The sequence below is a fragment of the Sebastes fasciatus genome, chromosome 20, assembly GCF_043250625.1.
Source record: "Sebastes fasciatus isolate fSebFas1 chromosome 20, fSebFas1.pri, whole genome shotgun sequence".
NCBI lineage: Eukaryota > Metazoa > Chordata > Actinopteri > Perciformes > Sebastidae > Sebastes > Sebastes fasciatus.
The window spans coordinates 16,719,516-16,739,954 of record NC_133814.1 but is presented as its reverse complement, the minus strand read 5'-3'; the positions used below and the strand labels follow the sequence as shown (position 1 = coordinate 16,739,954).

General features: G+C 40.8%; 2 protein-coding genes across 2 annotated transcripts; one reads left to right on the top strand and one right to left on the bottom strand.

Moving 5' to 3' along the window:
• Positions 1-192: 192 nt before the first annotated feature.
• pnmt (phenylethanolamine N-methyltransferase) lies at positions 193-3,183 on the top strand. Its single transcript, XM_074619546.1, has 3 exons — positions 193-422; positions 1,760-1,970; positions 2,126-3,183. Exons 1-3 carry the CDS (start codon positions 251-253, stop codon positions 2,562-2,564), a joined length of 822 nt encoding a protein of 273 aa, XP_074475647.1. The 5' UTR covers positions 193-250; the 3' UTR covers positions 2,565-3,183.
• A 2,432-nt stretch (positions 3,184-5,615) lies between these two features.
• Positions 5,616-19,887, bottom strand: LOC141758711 (protein phosphatase 1 regulatory subunit 1B-like). Its single transcript, XM_074620337.1, has 5 exons — positions 19,494-19,887; positions 9,399-9,482; positions 8,150-8,225; positions 6,318-6,452; positions 5,616-6,216 (listed from the first exon to the last, which is right to left on the bottom strand). Exons 1-5 carry the CDS (start codon positions 19,611-19,613, stop codon positions 6,083-6,085), a joined length of 549 nt encoding a protein of 182 aa, XP_074476438.1. The 5' UTR covers positions 19,614-19,887; the 3' UTR covers positions 5,616-6,082.
• Between the last annotated feature and the right edge of the window lie 552 nt (positions 19,888-20,439).

Sequence of the window (20,439 nt, the reverse complement as noted above, 5' to 3'; positions counted from 1 at the left end):
AGCCCCCCTGATCTGATGGTATCAGCACCTCGGGGCAGGGAACGTGGACAGAACAAATGCTATCAGGCAGCAGCACAGGCCCCAAAACAGGATTGCTATCTCTGACCATGAAAGTCAGAGTAGCCCAAAGCACGGACACAACATGACCAAGACACTTACACAGGTATATAAGGAGGTTGATGGGATAGCAGTGATAGCAGTGAAGGCTGACTACTGAATAGAGGTGTTTGGTAGAGTCACAAAGAAAAGGATGGAAGAAAAGGGAAAAGAGAACGGAGTGGCGGCCATGGCAGCCTGCTACCAGGGATTTGATCCTGCAGCATATCTGCAGTATAACTACACGCCACCACGGGCTGATTTTGACAGAAAGGACAGCATTGTGCCGTGGAAACTGGCATGTCTGCATAGAGCTTTCACTGAAGGTAAGGAGACGGGGTGATGGGTCATGTAAACTTTATTCCAAAACACTCTAAAAAATGGAGTTAAACATTTGGCCTGATTAAAAACTACTACGAAGATTATGCTACAGGTGTATTTTAAAATAGGTGTAAAGGCAAATGTTCCAGATGCTGGATGTTGCTCATTTTTGGAGACAAACACTTTATTTCTTCTCTGTCACTGTTTCTCTGAAATCTAATACATATAATAATCTGTAAGTGAAATACTGAATAGCTCCTTTATTCCCACAGATTTAAGGTTGGTCCAAACACAAAGATCTTCGTTGTTGTTGTTGTTTCTAATCGAGAACTCCAAGCGTACCAAACATATCAGACTGAAATAAAGGGACAACTAAAATATCAAATGAATGTATATATTTTGCATTTGGTGTCATCAAATAGTTAGTATAATCAGCAACGTGCAACAAGTTATTGCAGAATATGTGACACTAGGTGTGGTCAAGCAGGTTGAAACCATGTTTTATTTAACTTTAAGGAAATTGTTGAAGAATTAAAGTGATAAAGTAGGAAGGAAACAATTTGATTACATTTAACTGATACTAATACTACAGTACATACCCATTGGAGTTTTCACATTTTCTAGATCTTTTCTGGCCCAAATTCCTCTTTGCAATTTATCTTTCTTCATATTCCAAGCACTCTTCCCTAAAATCTTTTTCATTTTATTAAAATTCGGAACCTTTATTATCTTACAATAACTCTTAAAGGAACAGTGTGTAGGATTTAGGGGAATCTATGTTCATAACTATGTTTTCATTAGTTTTATAATCACCTGAAACTAAGAATCGTTGCGTTTTCGTGAGCTTATAATGAGCCCTTCAAATCTACATAGGGAGCGGGTCCTCTTCACGGAGTCCACCATGTTGCTCAGTCATGTTTCTACAGTAGCCCAGAACGGACAAACCAAACTCTGGCTTAAGAGAGAGCCTTTCACATTTTGGCATTACCTTAAGGCCACCGTAGTTCTCCGACAGGCTTGTGAAACTGCGGTAACCGGAACTGCAGAGTGCAAAACCGTGGTACCACCAGCCACCATCTGACTTCTGTTGCTCCTAAAGTAGTGTTATTATGGTGAGGATGGTCTCTGAGGGAGGCGAACGGCGTTACCACGGTTTTGCAATCAGCGGCTCACGTTACTGCAGTCTTGGAAAGGGAGGAGTGAGCGGAAGGGTACTCAGTTGGTTGGCAAATGTTCACTGCTTGACTTTTCAACAGCACAAATAATCACATCCTCTAAAACCCGTTTAACTTGTTGATAATAGTGTTGAGATATCAGCATATCCTCTCTCTTACCGTTCCAGGCGATGTAAGCGGCGAGCTGCTGGTGGACATCGGTTCGGGTCCCACCCTGTACCAGGTGCTGAGTGGCTGTGAGGTCTTCAACAAGGTGCTGCTCACAGACTTCCTGGAGGTAAACAGAAAGGTGCTGAGGGGCTGGCTGCAGGACGAGGGGGGCGGTAGCCTGGACTGGACGCCGTACCTGCAGCACGTCTGCAAGCTGGAGGGACGACGGTACGACCGGATCCCTTTAAACTCTGTTGGAAGACTTGAGATAAATGTTGAAATATCAATCACTAAGAATGACGATTGCATCTAGTGCAGATTAAGGTTTTGTTGTGCATTTACAATAACTGTTGTTTGGTGATTCTTTGATATTGTCTGTCCAGGCCCTCAGCATGGACAGAGAAAGCTGCCAAGCTACGTCAGGTCATCACGGACATCGTCCCCGTTGACGTGCATCGGCCTCAGCCTCTGGCCCTCGACGCCCTTCCCTCAGCAGGGGCCGATTGTCTCGTGTCCTGCTTCTGTCTGGAGAGCGTCAGCCCCGACCTGGCGGCCTTCACCAGGGCTCTGGGCCACATCGGGAGGCTCCTTCGGCCCGGTGGCCACCTCCTGCTCATCGGAGCCCTGGAGGAGAGTTACTACTTTGGGGGGCCCGGGGTGAAGATCCCCGTGGTCCCGCTGAACGAGGCCCAGGTCTGTGCTAGCCTGAAGGAGAACGGCTACACCCTGATCAGGCTGGAGGTTTACACGCTGCCTCAGGACATGAGGGTGGGGGTCGATGACGTGACTGGGGTGTTTTTTGCAAAAGCAATAAAGGAGTAAAAGTCAAGTGGGAGAAAAGAGGGTAGATAAAGGGTATTAAAGTTGAAAGTGAGGAAGTATTCAGATGACAGTAATATTATAGATTAAGCCAAGGTAAATGCATGATTTAGCACGGAACGAAATTAAAATAAAATGGGGTTATTGATGACACAAATAATAATACCCACACATGTTTATTTTTTTGTTTTTTGGGGGATGAGATGTTGCTTTGATTATGATCCTCAATCATTTTGACATATATCCTAACTGATTCTCAAGGGGAAAAAATGCAAAGACACAAACGTAAATGAATTATTTCACTTCATTCCATCTTATTGGTCCAGTAAATGTCTTTTCTGAGGGTGAATAAGAAGGAAACGTTCCCATTTGTTGCTCTCAGTGATAGAAATGTAATTACACATTGCCTCCTGCAGTTCAAATGCGGCAACTACAGCATCAAGAATGTAACGCTTTCATTTTTGTTTCAAGCATATCACATAATGTCAAAACGTAGCACTTACCAAGCTGTTTATCAAAAGTATATTTTGATATTATTCTTTTTTGATTATTCAGTTAATAGGTTGATGAGTTGCCTGTCGTGTTAATTTGTGATAATGTGAATAAAGATGCTAAAACAATTCATATTTCATGATGTTTTCTCATCTCTAGACGAGAGACAGCATTTAATTGATGTTAACTTATTGTTGATATTGAACTAGATGGGTGGAAGCAGTGTAAATTTGATAATACAGCTAAAAAGAAATGCTTCCAAAATTCATCCATCATCGCATATCATTGCATTGCGATTTTTGCTTTGGTATCAACTTCAATTATTAAAATATGTTATTTTAAATGATCAAATTTAGATATGCATCTGAGGAAATGATGAGGTATTGAACCCTGGGCGTCAGTACTAGGCCATTAAGGTTAAGGTTAGGCATTGACCTTGAATGGTTAAGGTTAGGATATGTCTTCAGGCAGTTAGTCTTGCGAGAGTTTTTGCAAGTTTTTGCAATTTGTATGTTACGTGTACATCCAAGGCTGTTCACAAATGGACAAGAACAAAGATCATAAAAGTGCAAAAACTTGTTCAGGTTCTTGATTTAATAAAAGTCACAACACATCCACTTTGTCACATGTCCAAATTACATGTCGACTCCATGTGAAATGCCAAATAAAGCGTTTTGTCTTTCTTTTCTTAGAAAAGAAATATGATTAACTTTACAGACATAAAAGCACAAAAACACCAACATCCCATTACAATTGTTTGATTAGCAACCAACACAAAACATCATTTATATACAAGATCAATAATGAACCTCCACAATCATCATATACATATATTGTTTTTTGAAAAAATAGTTCCTCTTTCAGATCATCTCTTCCGTCCCAAACAGATCCTGCTTGCTAATCGCCGTGTTACAAAAAGCCTGCTCATGATATCAAACCGGAAAAAAACTGTGGTGCTTTATCGTGATTAGTTGGATTAGTCGGATATGATTTAATCTGGTCTGCTGTGGCTGTGACTGCGCTCGCATGGTCTGTAATCCATCCTCTGATTTCCTTGACCTTGCACGCAGATGCCTACAAGGTTGAGGAGAGCAAAGTGAAACAGATGTGATTTTGGAAGCAGCCCTACAGTTTCTTTGTTAAATTCCAATAGGGATTGTGTCTGCAATATCACTGTGTACTGTATCATACTGCAGTATATCATGTATCATATCTGTGCATCATATACTACAATAACCTCAGGACCTTATTCACAATCTCTGGTTGAACTGTGACTACAAAATAACCTCACAAGGGCCCTTGTGCACTTTGACCATCAGACTACAGATAAAATAGAATCTTACATGTTTGTAAAATATGCATAAAATGGTGTATATGTTAGCTTATCTTATCTTGAGCTGTGTACATCATCCGCTCTTTCTAATTCAGTGTTTCCCCTTTCTTTCTTTTTCACTTTTTAGAAATGACAAACTATCGCAACCCAAGTTAAAACAGGTCTTATCTGTAAATCGAGAGAAGAGCAAATTTGCGTGTAAATGAACTTTCCTGACCACTTTTACTGCCATTTCCGAGTCACTTTATATTATCTTGAATAGGTAAACCAGCCATTTAATAGATCCCAACTTTGTTTTATGCATGTGTTATTGAAAACATATACACATGTTAAATACTTTATCAATGAGACCAAATCAATGCATTTAGGTGGAGGTAACAGGCTCACGTTTTGTTCTTCTCATCAGTAGGGCTGTGTATTGGCAAGAATATGACGATACGATACGTATCATGATACAGGGGGAACGATTCAGTATATTACTATGTATTGTGATACTGTAAGCGAGGCAATATATTGCGATTTTTAAAATCTAATTTTAGGAAAACTGTCATAGTATAAAGAACACACCAGAAATACACCATTTTTAGAATAGGCAAAAATAACACATTTATACTGCATGCAAAAAACTGCATGTGATTATCATAAAGGAGACTCGTGGGTACCCGTAGAACCCATTTTCATTCACATATCTTGAGGTCAGAGGTCAAAGGACCCCTTTGAAAATGGCCATGCCAGTTTTTCCTCGCCAAAATTTTGCGTAAATTTGGAGCGTTATTTAACCTCCTTCGCGACAAGCTAGTATGACATGGTTGGTACCAATGGATTCCTTAGGTTTTATAGTTTAATATGATGAGCCTGCTACAACCTCCGAATGATCGAACAGAGGCCGGGCCCAACGGCAGGCCGTCGGATTTTTACGAGGTTAATTAAAAATCGATAGAGTGTTTTGCAGAATCAATACAGTATCACAACACATATTATCGCAATACTTGTGTATTGATATTTTCTCACACCCTTACTCATCAGTAATACAAACAGAATGTACGCTAGGCTTTCATATTAGATTCAGTGTTATAAGTAGGCTACAATTATCAGAACAATATGAACATTCAGGCTCCCTCATGTGGCTCAAAGGTGAACTGCAGATATAAATGACTATGGAAGAAATTCTGCAAAACATTTTCGGCGACCCTAATAAAATCTCCTGCGACCCACCTGTGGGTCCAGACCCATACATTAGTTCTAATTGTTCTTGAGACGTGTGTTTTAGCACCAGTATCACTATGTGAAATGCCCTGTGCATGATTGATGTGAATGAAGATGATTCAAAATCCGATTCTTCACACATGGATATAGTTTTCTAGAAAAACTACCAAAAGTCTCAGACTTCGGTTAAACCTTAAAAAAACGCCACAGTTCTTCTCAGTTCTCATATTTCTTGTGCAGTGTCCTTGGCCGACAGGAATTTAGCCCCGACTTCCTCAGCCGACTGAAGCCTCAGGTTAAACTTTTCCTCATACCCGCTCATTAATATTCTGACCTTCATCAATGTCTGTTTTCCCCTCTCTCCTTTTCCACATTCAACTCTTTCGTCGCATGCATGCACACACTCACAGACCCAAATAACACACACACATGGCCCATACGGGTGCGATGCAAGTCTGTTCCACACAAACACTCTGTCCCTGTTCTTTTGTCATTCGCCTTTTCCTTCCTCTCTTTCTTTGGCCCCTTCTTCGTCTCCGTGGTGACGGGTGACTGCAGCCCTTCCTGTCAAACTGTCCGGCGGAGCACACTGTTCCCTGAGAGGTTTGCTTTCTTCTCTTAGATCTGACAAGAAATGGATTTCAAAAGTGTAAGCTATGTGTATGTGTGGCAGTATAACACAGAAGTGAATGACATAAAGTGAATGGCCGTCCTGTCCGACTCACCTGTAGTTGAGGTGGTCTGCGGGCTCTCCCTCTCACGCTCCTCCTCCTCCTCCTCCTCCTCAGAAGAGGGCTCCTCTTTGTCCACAGAAGACAGGTCTAGGGAGGCCAGGTGGGCCAGGGCCATCCTCTGGACGGCTGAAAATACAAAACTGGACATAAAATAAAGGAGCACTGCACCGACTTTACACATAAAGATCAGTTTACCCTATTATGGGACAGATGAATGGATGAGACAAATCTCACCACTGTGTGACTTATTGTCTATTCAAATGTAACCTGGTAGCTAATGTCATGATTCAGGGAGTTTTTTTCTAATTATTATCTTTTTATCAGCAGACATGGAAATAAAGCATATCATTACCTCCGCCAAGGCCAGAGGCCTAGGAAGGAGGTTATGTTTTCACTGGCGTTGGTGGTTTGTTGGTTTGTTGGTTTGTTGGTTTGTTGGTTTGTTGGTTTGTTGGTTTGTTGGTTTGTCCGTTTGGAGGATTACTCCAAAAGTCCACAATGGATTTGAATGACATTTTTTGCAGGGATGGGGTGTGGCACAATGAACAATCCATTCGATTTTGGTGGCGATCCGGATCATGATCCGGATTCAGGAATCTTTTTAAGCATTCCGATCAGCCAGAACATTAAGACCTCTGGGTACAACACATGCGCAGTATAACTGATGATGTGTTGATGAGCAGGGGGTGGGGGCGAACAACTGTAGATTCTGCGTTTTTTCACATTAAACTCGGTGTAATTGCAGTTGAGTTCGACCAAAGCACACTTGGTGATTGTTGGAAAGAGTAACGACGACGGTTTAGGTAAGTTTTATTTTGTTTCTGTCCAGTTTGAATGAAGTGTTTTACGATGCTCCGAGTGCCATTCTAGTTTAACTTTGTATTCTTTTCCTTGAAATGTATTAAATAAATGACCAACTATTGGGAAATAGCAGAATATAATTAATAAATACTGTTTATAATAAAGTAATTTTCAATAAATATTGAGGTAAATATTTGGGTAATTTGGAAGTAATTACAAAGAAATTTCAAACAGGTTACTTGCTAATTATCACCTAATTACCATGAAATTTGCGGACCTGTAAAATACGTGTTACAAAACTATACTATTAGTTGTTACCTCTGCCACTGGCTTCCTTTATAGGAGTTTTACCCTTTTAATTATATTTTCTCCCAAATCAAATCTTGGTAGAACTTCAAACAGGTCAATATACTCTGTTGAAAGCATCACTGATGGATTTACATCACTGCCGCAAGGTGAGAAGTGTAAGTTGATAACATGTGGGTGACAATATCTAGTATTCTCAGAGATGGTGTTTATGTACAAATGTATAGGTATGTTGTTATGATGACGATGACACCAATACTTTTTCAGTTAAACAATGTAGATACATCATAGTATATTATCTACATATTCACATCAAGTAGTAATGTTTTTGTGTGTGTTTATGTTATTGTGACTCTGGTTGTATCTGTGTATGTGGGTGTGTGAGACCATGTTGCAGCTGTGCGCCCATCCTATAATCCAGGATGATCCAGAACAGACTCACAGCTGTCTCTGCTCCTAATCTCACATTACACACATCCACACACCCACGCACACACACACACACACACACACACACACACACAGATACACACAGAAACACACACCTCTCACTGTGTTTTTTGGATAGGCACATATTCCAAACAGATACAGACCACATGGCAGTTACCACAAGCAGAATAGGGTTTCCCAAATTCTTGCATTTTGTGTCATTTTGTCACGTAAATTGAAATAGATATTCAAAACACACATAAATGAATGGAAGGCAGTGCATTTACCTTTAAGCGAGGGCGGCTGGTAGGTTGACGTGTGAACCAGTTTGGCTTTCAAGGCTCCATTTTCCCCCAGAACCCACTGCAGAAGCAAAGCATGGGATTAATGGATATATATGTACAGCATATGTGTTGGCCTCATGTCAGTGAAAAATACCCCATTCGACCCTACAGTGTTGTAGCCTCAGATTAATTCCAAAATATAGTATTATTTTGTTAGTATTATAGTAGAAAGGTAGCAAAGATGAGACATTCCTTCATGATGAAAAAGTCTAATAAAAGAGAGACACAAGTGAAACAAAACAATTGCATTTAACTGTCAGAGCAAGAGCTATCAAAGCAGCTAAATGGAATCCAGCCATCATTAATTTCATTATTTACACCCACTGCCCAGACCTGCCATTCTCCACTTGTCCACCAGAATCCCTCAGGCAAATTGCAAAACTGTCACGAGATGGTTAAGGTTTGCCATTGACCCCCGAATGGTTAAGATTAGGTATTGACCTTGAATAGCTGAGGTTAGGATATGCGGGCAGCGAGTCTCGCAAGAGTTTCTGCAAGTTTTTGCAATTTGTAGATTACCTTCTAGACACGACCTTCCCACAAATCCTTGTCATCTGACTCCCACATCCACCTGCTCACCTGTTCATAAATCATCCCCACCTGTCGACATACCTGCCTCTCATTATCTCCTCAGTCATTTCCCTTTGCCAATTTGTCATGTTCGTAACCTTTTCATCCAGCCATCTGTACCTGTTTCTGCTTTCTTGTTACTCGTTCCTGTATATTGTTCTGTTGCCTGTCCCTGATCTGCTCACCAGTCGTGTCCTCTCGGATTTGTTTGACTATTCAGACTGCCATCCGATTTATAAGCCTGTTAGTGCTCACCATTGCCATTAATAATTTCACTGCATCCTACCTCCTTGCCTGGTATGTGTGTTTGTCTGTATTTTGGTCCTCGTACACACACGTGACAGATACAGAATTGGCTCTGAGGTGCATTTTCTTTTGTTGAGCACCCACTCTCTCTCTCATCCCACCTGATATACTCCTGCCTCCAATGCAAATATGCAACCTTTCCCAGAATGCCTTTCTACAACGCCCTCAGAACAAACCTGAGAGAGCTGCGATCACTTTGTGTACATACTTAACTGTATATAGAGCTTGATAACAAAAAGAGGGGTTAACAATCATGAAACTTCAAACATGAAATTTGACGCAAAATGGTGAGTGACTCCAGATCGTGCTCATCTACCTGGTGAGGGCCAATTTCTTCCTCTGGTGATGGCGGGTCTGTCAGTCTGAAGAGTGTGGCTGGTGTCGGCCTCCGACGGCGAATCTTAGCAAAGAGAGAGAAAGAGAGAGAGAGTCTATCAAACCATGTTCAAGGTGAGACTGATACCAACAGTCTTTTATTCAGCCTTGTGGTTCTTGCAGAGGATTTTTTTTTTTCTCTGACAACTATGCGATGAGAAAATGCATATCATTGCATAACATTTAAAAGGTTGTTGTCCAGATTGTTCTTGAATGAGGATTACATATTGTCGTAGATGGTGGCTGCCTGGATTATTTAAATTGTCACTGCATGTTCCCATCACTTGTTCGTAATCATTTTGTTTTTCAATTCTTGCTTCAAATGTGTGCCTTCACTGATTCTGAAGTTTCATGCTGATCAACATCACTTCCTGATGGAGAACTTTTTTTTCTGTCAAACTAATATTGCAATCTCTAAGTTACTATTTCAGTAAAATGAACATAACGCATGGATCATAGAAATATAAAATGATCTCCAGCTGTTATTGCACTTATTGTTGATGTGTTATACTACTGCAGCATTTGTTGGATACAACCTGATGTCTCCTCTCAGGTCACAAAACTGTGGGCTCAAACAACAGATATTCCACATTCCTGTTGATTCCTCATCTTCATGTTTGTGAGGCAGAGTGAGTCATACAAACCAACAGTTATGCAACCGAAATGCAACTTTTGAAATCTCATCAGTTTCGGTCTCATATCAGAAGACTGTTACATAACACAACTTTACCACAATATGGAATATAAAATGATGAAATGAAAATGATTCAAAATTCAGATATTCAGTCTGAATGTTGTTGTTCTTTTTAAATTGCACCTATAACATATTTTGAGGTACTTGTACTACAACTCCGCTCCATTTCAGAGGGAAATATTATTAATACTTTTTACTGCACTACATTTATTTTACAGCTATTGTTACTAGTAACTATTCAGATTGAGATTTTAATTACAAAAATATACTCATGCATTGTTTCAAATTAAACTACACCAAAGTATATAAACTAGTTAAAATGATATCCACCTCAACCAACTACAGCATTAAAGTACTTCTTATATAATAATGCATCAATAATAATGACAAACAATTTTAAACAACAGCTGAAAACCTATTTATTTAATTTGGGTTATAATTAATGTCATTCTTATTTATTCTTTTTTTTTTTATTAAATTCTCACATTTTTATTATTCTTAATGGTCTCTGTTTTTTAATTTGACTTATATATTTCAGCATCTACTGTCTTTTATTGTCTAATTTTATTGTCTAATTGCACTTGTTGCATTTCTATTTAAATTTGTTTTAAAGCACTTTCAGCTACATCACTTGTATGAAAAGTGCTCTATAAATAAAGTTTATTATTATTATTATGCTTATTATTAATAATAGTAGATCCAACACTACAGGAGCCACCCTGCATACTAAGTACTTTTACTTGTAAGTGCATTTTGTTGCCAATACTTCCGTTTTTTTTTCCTGAATTTTCACCTATTTTTATGATTTAAGTCCAAGCTACACCCACCTTTGATTATTCATAGTAAAATAATAAACAATAATACAACACCTCCTTCTGGCTAACATTATCTAAGTGTTATGAAATATACAAAAGAATCATCTCTCTCTATTTTGTAACGTGTTATGGTAATAAGATCGTTGTGAGATACAAGTGGCTGCCAACCAATCACAGCTGAGCATGTGGGCAGGAGATGTGTGGGCAGCTCTCACTCTGGAGTAACTCACTTACTGCTGCTGCTGGATTCATACATATTCATCGTTCAGACACTAGAATTGAATACGCTGCCCGTTGTGGGGGAGCACATTTAAATATGAATTACAAGGCATCCAATTAGAGGTTAAAAATGTGTCAACATGAACAGTAAATGCAGCAGTCTGACAAACACACACACATCTCTCAGCGGGGAAAAAAAGCATGTGCAGTCAAAAACACCTGTGTGAGAGCCTTTTCAGACACAGTGACCTTTTCTGAGTGTTTTGTTAACATGGCTGCCAGAAGGTCAAGCACCTACAGGGAACACAGTATTTTCATTAGATTGTTGTTGTGCATGTCTGTTAATACCTGTGGTGGCTCAGTGAAGCTGCACCGCATGACTGATGTGATTTGAAACTGATTTGTTTCACATTTCATGCAGCTAGCTGGTAGTAAATTTACTTCACATTCACTGGGAGTAAAATTATGTTATTTTAGCACACTATATCAATTAGACTTCTGCTTGAACTGGCGAAATGGGATAATATATCAGTGTATGTGAGCAGTATGTGATCTACTGGATTGTAGAAATGAGCCATCATTGACTTTTTTGCTTTGTACAGAGCTAAACCTGAACCTAAAATGGTCCTTAATCGATACTAGAGTACTTCCTGTTAATGAATGAAGCAGTAGACGAGTTGAAGCAGCGGTGCTGTGTGTGCGTTTTACCAATCAGCATCCCTGCAAACTCCACCCCTAAAGTTCCTGTACTTTCAGAAAGTACTACCCCCCAACCAGGGCCTTTTTGGGGAGTAAAAAGGCCCCGTAAAATGTCCCCGCAATTTAATATAGACCCTGGTCACTGTGGTCGAAATGCAATGAGTTCCTCAAAAGTTTCCTGGTTCTGGTGGAAAGTTCCTGCGGTGGAAACAGGGCTATTTTGAACCAGTCATCCTGATTTGTGACACAAATATTATTACTGGCCCAATAATGTTTCAGTCATTCAGTTTTGTTTGGGATGACGGCACTCAGAGATTGAAAAAAAATCTACAAATTCCAAAGTACTTTAGGCTATTTTTTCAGGTATTTGAGTTTCTCAATGACAACTGGCCTCTACTCAAATAGCTAAATCTGTACAAAAACATTTTTTAACCATAGACTCTTTATAAAAAGTGGATGTGACGTCACCCATTGGTTTGTGGACTGCCGTTTTGAAGCCCCGAGTTCGGCATTTTGGCTGTCGCCATGTTGCTTGACCAGAGAGGGTGGAGCTTAGCACAACCGACCGCTGAACAAGACATTTTTAGGCAACCAAAGAGGTTATAATTTACTTTCATGAACTGAAAACACACTGTGAAAGGGTTAAAGTTCTAAGACAAAAACACGGACAACACCCAGACCGGACAATGCCGTGGTAGCGACCTGTCAATCACAATGTAGCCACGCCCTAAAGCATCCCCTGCTTTATGGTCTATTTGACTCTAAATGGGACGATAATTTATTAAATGAACATCATGCTGTATTGAAGAAGACTTGAAACTAGCGATTGAGACCATAAACTCATGTTTATAATGTTTACTGAGGTAATAAATCAAGTGAGAAGTAGGCTCATTTTCTCATAGACTTCTATACAATCAGACTTCTTTTTGCAACCAGAGGAGTCGCCCCCTGCTGGCTATTAGAAAGAATGCAAGTTTAAGGCACTTCCGCATTAGCTTCATTTTTCAGACCCGGAGGCTGCCGCCTGGTATTAACATGTCTATTTCAATGGTCAGAAAGATCAAATAACTGAGCCATTTAAAACCCATTAAAAGACCTATGAAACTCAGTAAAAACAAGCCTTTTCATTCATCTTAAAACACTGAACTTTAAAAACAGACCTAATGCTTTATATTGTTAGGTGCTCAAAGGTTTTACACACTATCATCATGTTGGTAACAGGCTGCATAACAGAGAATATCTGGTGAATAAAACTTTGATGTGACGTTAGACACATCAAGTTGTTCCTTTTGGTGCAACCAGTCACACAAAACCAGTGCGAATGAGGACAGCTGGAGAAAACACGATGCCAACTGTGCATTTATAATTTTTTTCTTCTCTAATTTTCTACAGTTTTTTAATTATCTCGCAAAAATTAGAGATGTAGCAACTACAACCTCACTGCCGCAGAAACTGCTAGAAAGAGGACTTCAATATAGCGCTCACATCGTAAATCATTAATCCCTCGCCTCTTTTTTGGTAGGTAGGGTGACCTTCATGGTTACCTAACACTCAATGCATTAATCTGGATGTTTACAATGCACAATGACAGCACAGGGTGGGCACAGAGCCCTTCATGGAGAAATAACCTATCCACTTAACAATTAAGACCATGCAGTGGAAGCCTAAATCCCTCGCTATGTTCATACAAGGCTTTCAATTTATTCTGTGAATAATCCTGTGTAGAGCTTGATTTGATGTTCAAGAAAAGATAAATGAAACCCACCATTGGCATTTGACCTTTTGTTTCCCCGTGAGGAATTTCTAAAAATAGATGAGAGTTGATTAAAGAACATCACATCTGATTTTTTACCCGTATCAACCAGGCAGCTTGACTGGAAACACAATTGTGTTGAAGCAGTCGTCTCAGTAGTGATTGTAGGGATGGGAGGGAGGGCCGCACATATATACTCTATCAGTGCTGTAGTCAAGACTGCCTAAACTATTATAACCAAGACCAAGACTTTGAGGGGTTGAGACCAAGTCAAGACCAAGACCAAGGCAGGACCGAGTCAATCATCAATCAATCAGGAATTTCCCTTTGTTTTCTAATAGCATATGATGTTAACAAATAAATCAGACAATAAACAGGCAATTTATATATAAATCCACACAGTTGTGGTCTTGACCAGTCTTGAAATAAAATCCAGACTCTTCTTTGTCTGAGACCGAGACAAGACCGAGTAAAAATGCGGCCGATTCCGAGACGACACCTTCAAAAGGTGGTCTTGAGACCAGTCTCGAGACCAAGACCGATCTCAAGTACTCAACCCTACAGTATACTCTACACCTATGCACTTGGAACTGGAAACTTCCCACTGCAAGCCATTACATTCAACTGGAGTTACTGTATCTCTCTTAATGGCAAGCAAATGTGTTTTTCCTGCAACCTGCCACCCAGATATTTTCAGCTGGTCTGGTTCCTTGAATAATGTTTTAAAGGGGACATATCATGCTCATTTTCAGGGTTCATATTTGTATTCTATGTTTCTACTAGAACATGTTTACATGCTTTAATGTTCAAAAAACACATAATTTTCCTCATACTGTCTGTCTGAATATACCTGTATTTTCCCTCTGTCTGAAACGCTCCGTTTTAGCGCCTGTCTCTTTAAGACCCTCTCCTGAAAAGTCCAGTCTGCTCTGATTGGCTTGTGAGAAAAAAATATGGCGCACCTTTTTGCAAAGGTAGTTCTCAAGCCGTGGGCGATATATTCTAATGAGCCTGCATGTGACATGGGAAGGGGAGCCAAATCTGATTTGCTTGTTGAATCACATGTTTTCTGATATCTGCAGCCCACAAAAAAATTACTGGGTTGTCTTATTTCACAGTTTGTGGGTTGGTAGGCACTCCAGGTACCCAAATGTATGTGCACAAGCACTGAAAAAAAGTGAGTTTTTTTATGATATGTCCCCTTTAACAGAAGCAGAATGGAGTATATGCTGGGTTTGTTGAATTAGACCTACTTGAGTTGAGAGCTCTTGGCTGTGCTGCTGCAGTGAAAATGTGTTCTTGGCATTAGCTGCCCTTGTCCTTGACTCAGGCCTCCACAGCTAATCTCTTTGGTTTTAATCAGTCATCTCCTTGGCTGATGCTTTTTCTCTCTTCCCTTTTCTTACATGCCTTCTGTTAAGTTATCGTTCTTTCTCTTTTTCCTCCCTTTTGTCCTTCGCAACACTTTGTTTTATTCCTTCCCACTCTTTTCTACTTATCTCTCTACCGGTCTGTTGTTCCCATGCCACTGCTCGCCATTTCAATGCTAATTTTATGGCCGTGTTTTGTAATTGTTGCTGACCCTCACATTTACCCCATATAGCCTTCTGCTGAACGTTCCAATTGAAACTCAGTCACTGTCAGTGGGAATGTGCAGCAGCGTCAGCCTTTCACAAGGGCAACAAAAAGGACGAGACACCCTTGACCAAACCTCACAGGGCTGCATGAGAAGGCTATTGATGTGAAAACGGCCTTCTTGGCACTTAAAGTAGCTTTGAAGAACAGCAACTTTGCACACTCTTGTCAAGTAAATAATGCATGAACCAAATCCTCAGAATCCAAGGAGGGCGGTGGTAGATACCCAATCCCAGAAGCGGCCGTAACATGCTGGGGTCAGTTATCAAGGAGAGTTGTGGTTTGCAGCATTCAGACACGTCACAAGTTGAGTCTCATCCCACATGACATGACCATTAGGCAGTTTTTCTCCAGAGTGGCAGCCTGCACTGCAATGGTGAGTTGGGAAATAATATAATTCTCATGCAGGCTTTCTTAATCATAGATTATAAAACTTATTTTGCAGCTGAATGACTGTTCATTACCTCAGCTGGATTAAATTCCAATATGTTATTTCCATGGCCGAGGAAAGTTCAATCAATATTTGTGAACATGAGCTACTCTCTCTCAAAACCAGAAACCAGAGAAGTAAGTCTCAAACTTGTGATGTCACAGGGTATAAAGGCCCAGAGACACCAATCCGACATCAAAGAACTAGCGGCGATGAAAGCTATTTGTTGAGTCGCCTCACGTCGACTTTGTCTTGGCCAAAACATTGCACTCGAACTCACCGCAAAGACTACAGCCGACAGCCAGTTAGCACGGACGTTCTGCGCCTGCGTGTGATGATGATAACCGTATATATTGGAATGATCAGATGAGATGAAGACGTAACATAAGAAGAGCCTACGGTGTGTTTCCTCTTGACTTTAATCGTTGGCTTGCTATCCTCACATCCGTTTCTCTTCTCGTGCACTGATTCGTCTGAGCTGAACAGCCAATCAGAGTGATTTCTCTCACCAATGGGCTCCGCCGCCGATTCAACATGCTGAATCGGACAAAAAACCTCTGACCTGAGCAGACTAGAGCAGACGGTGCGGGACACTCAGCTCCGTGCAAAGCACCGGAACAAAAAACACAGACACGTCTCCGACAGTCTGATAATAATGCACTTTGCGAGCCTGAGGCTGATAGTCTGTAGATAAGACATATTTTAATATAATACAGTTGTACCGATAGAATACAGTAGAGCACAGAGGCCGTTTCCATGCTGCGAGGCAGACAAGCACTCGCATCTGCCTGACTGAAGCTCTGTTGTTCCCCCTGCTCATTTTTCTCCATTAGGATTTTCAGCAACAGATGATCCTACAAGGAGAGTCAGGGTCACTCAGGGTGGCTATAAGAAGACGTATTATGATATAAGAACCTTTCGCATGCTTTAACAAGGATCACTGCTGCTTTTATTCTCATTAGATCCATGCTGGAAGATTTGCAGTAATCTTACTAGGCCCTGAGATGGCATGCTGCCAGAGCATCTTATAGAGAAAACTGACTCAGCTCACATGATGCTGTCAGTGAGCATTCACTGGTTGTAATGTATGTAGAAAGGGGCTAATGTCTTTTCCTAACCACTTTTCCTTGACCCCGATGGAAAACATCATGAGGTCAAGGAGGGATGTGAAGGGGAATTCAGAAGGATTTAGGAAAAGACAACCGTGGTGTTAAGAGAATCCGACTGCACTTACACTAGGCTACATAATTATTATGCGACGGCGGCAGATGTTTTGACGCAGGTCTGCCGTGGTGAGACTACAATGTTCCGAAGACGGACTACAAAAGGTGCATGTCTCCACCACATGCGGTGTTAAATAGCTAACACTTTACATCAACATATAATAAAGGATTATCTGGCCTAACGTGGACAACCGCAGCCAGGTTCTTAATAATTGAAGACTATGCAAGTAACGGGCAACACTTGTAATATGAAACTTTATGAATAGTTTGTGTCAGGACAGTAACAAATCACCATAAGAAAGTGATTAAATCAACACATCAGTAAGAGTTGGTTTAACCCAAATAGTGTTCAAAAGTGACACATGGGGTTGCTTAAAAAAGAAGAAATGAAGGGGTAAAGAAAGTAGTCCAAAGCCATGGAGACTGCAAGCTGGGCTGTAAACAAGCAGATGTGTGAGAAATATTTTAGCGCCTATCTATATATTATTGATTTATTAGCTTATTTTTACATTCCAGCCTGAAACCAGCTCTCCAAGCAGATGATGCCCCGTGAAATCTCAAAATCGTGGGAGGAAAAGCATCTGGTCTCCAGTGATATATACCTCAGTGTTGCCTCGATGACCAGACTAAATGCTGGTCTACATCGATGCTGCACAGACCAACATTATTCCTGTTCACACTAGGGGAGTAAGAAAATATCGATACACATGAGTATCGCGATATTATGCTCTGAGATACTACTGTATAAAGATTCTCCAAAACACTGTATCGAATTTTTATTAACCTCTTAAAAATCTGATGGCCCGCCGTCGGGGATTTTAAAGCTAGACTGAAGTTACTGGCCTCTTGTGAAACTAGAAAACCTGAGGAATCCATTGGTACCAACCATGTCACACTAGCTAATCGTGAAGGAGGCTAAATAATGCTCCTAAGTTACATCAAATTTTGGCGAGGAAAAACTAGCATGGTGATTTTCAAAGGTGTTCCTTGACCTCTGACCTCAAGATATGTGAATGAAAATGCCCACTTTATGATAATCACATGCAGTTTGGGGCAAAAAACATATAGTTTTTTTTGCATGCAGAATACATTTTTTGTTTTTCCCTATTCTAAAATAGTGTATTTCTGGTTTGGTCTTTATGCTATGACAGATTTCCTAAAATTAAAAAAATTGCAATATATCGCCTTGCTTACAGTATCACAATATATTGCAATATACTGAATCGCTACCTCTGTATCATGATACATAACGTATCACCAGATTATGGCCAATACACAGCCCTACTGCACTATTTCACCAACATAGTTACTGTCTGAGTCAACACCTGCGTTTGCTTTATATTGGTTCAGCAACAGCGTTTACTTTTACATAATGCACTCACCATCTCCTCGTAACCTATGACTAACAGTGTGACCTTCTATGTTTGGTTTCACAGATGTGGTAGGGGCATTATTACTCAGCCGGGCACATAATCTCATTTTTAATATTACAAAGGGTGCTTTATCCCTCACTTCCTCCTCTTCCTGCTCCTCCTCCGCTCCTTTTTGAAGGGCAAAGATGCCTCATCACTTTTAAGGGCTCCAGAAAAAAACTGAGGCTGCACAGCTCAGCTTAATCCCAGTGCTGCTGCCCATACGCTGCTGCCCACAGAGTAATAATACCAGTAATACCCAACCCATCAAAATACAGAGTTCTGCAAAGTGGTGCTAGACTGGTTATGTAACCGTCTGCCTGATGCTACAGTGCGCTCACTTTTGTGTACTTAAGTCAGGGTTAAAGTTATAGAAGCAAGTTTCAGATTTTTTTGCACTGCTTTTACCAATTTTGCCAGGTAACTTGAACCTAGCATTACATGTTGACTCAAAACGCACAGGTGACCCCAGTTTGACCTCATTCTTCTACACATCATCATCCATGTAGTCCACACACACACACCTCACTATCATCATCCATGTAGTCCACACACACACCTCACTATCATCATCCAGGTAGTCCACACACACACACACACACACACACACACACACACACACACACACACACACACCTCACTATCATCATCTATGTAGTCCACACACACCTCACTATCATCATCCAGGTAGTCCACACACACCTCACTATCATCATCCATGTGGTCCACACACACACACACACACACACACACACACACACACACACACCTCACTATCATCATCCAGGTAGTCCACACACACACACACACACACACACACACACACACACACACACACACATACACACACACACACACACACACCTCACTATCATCATCCAGGTAGTCCACACACACACACACACACACACACACACACACACACACACACACACACACATACACACACCTCACTATCATCATCCATGTAGTCTACAGACACCTCACTATCATCATCTATGTAGTCCACACACACCTCACTATCATCATCAAGGTAGTCAACACATACCTCACTATCATCATCCATGTGGTCCACACACACCTCACTATCATCATCCAGGTAGTCCACACACACACACACACACACACACACACACACACACACACACACACTCACCATCTCCACCTGTCGTGGGTCCAGCTGGGTGGGCACTGCTGAGGGCACAGAGAACTGGATCTTCCTCCTCGCATCCTTGTCTTCCTCCGTGTCTGCGGGCTGCAGCAGCGGGTCCATCATCCAGCCTGTCTCTTCCACAGATGTCCAACAAACAAACAAAAAGTCCACTTCTGATTGAACCTGCCTGTGTGAACTGGATGGATCCCTAAAATGACAACAAAAAAAAAGTCCCACCAGCAGTCCTCTGCGCTCTTTGGACTCTTGGGTTGCGTTGGACAGCTTGTTTCCTCTTTCTGTCTCTGTCTCACACTGTCCGCTTATGTCTCTCCTCGCGCCCACAGTGTCTAGTGTGTTGTTAAGTGATGAGAGAAGAGGAGTGCGTGCAGCAGAGCGTGCTGCTGAAGCTTTGTGATGCTTTCAGGTGCCGTCGGAGAAAACTTCCAAATCAAATCCAAATCAGTTTCCCCAGAGATGGGCTGAAAGTAATAATGCTGTCGAGATGCCTTCAGTGTCACACAAGATGTAAACATCCTCTTTGAATTATGAAAATATTTATAATGACAATTTATTGTAAGGTGAATGTATTTTTTTTTTTTTAAAAACTCCACAAGGGTCTGCCATGTAAAATAAATAGATTAAATGATACTTAAAGGATCAGTGTGTAACATTTTGGGGGATCTATTAGAAGAAATGGAATACTATGTTTTCATTAATGTATAAACACCTGAAACTAATAACTGTTGTGTTGAGCTTAGAATGAGCCCTTCATATCTATGTAGGGAGCGGGTCCTCTCTGGTTCTACAACTTCGGTGTCCGTCACGTGATGCAATTGCACCCAAAAATACTTTTTCCCATAGACTTACATTGGGAAAGAGACGTCTATAATCAGCGGATATTTATTTTAGGTAAATCAACTTCCCAGTATGAACACTTGAACAGCTTTTA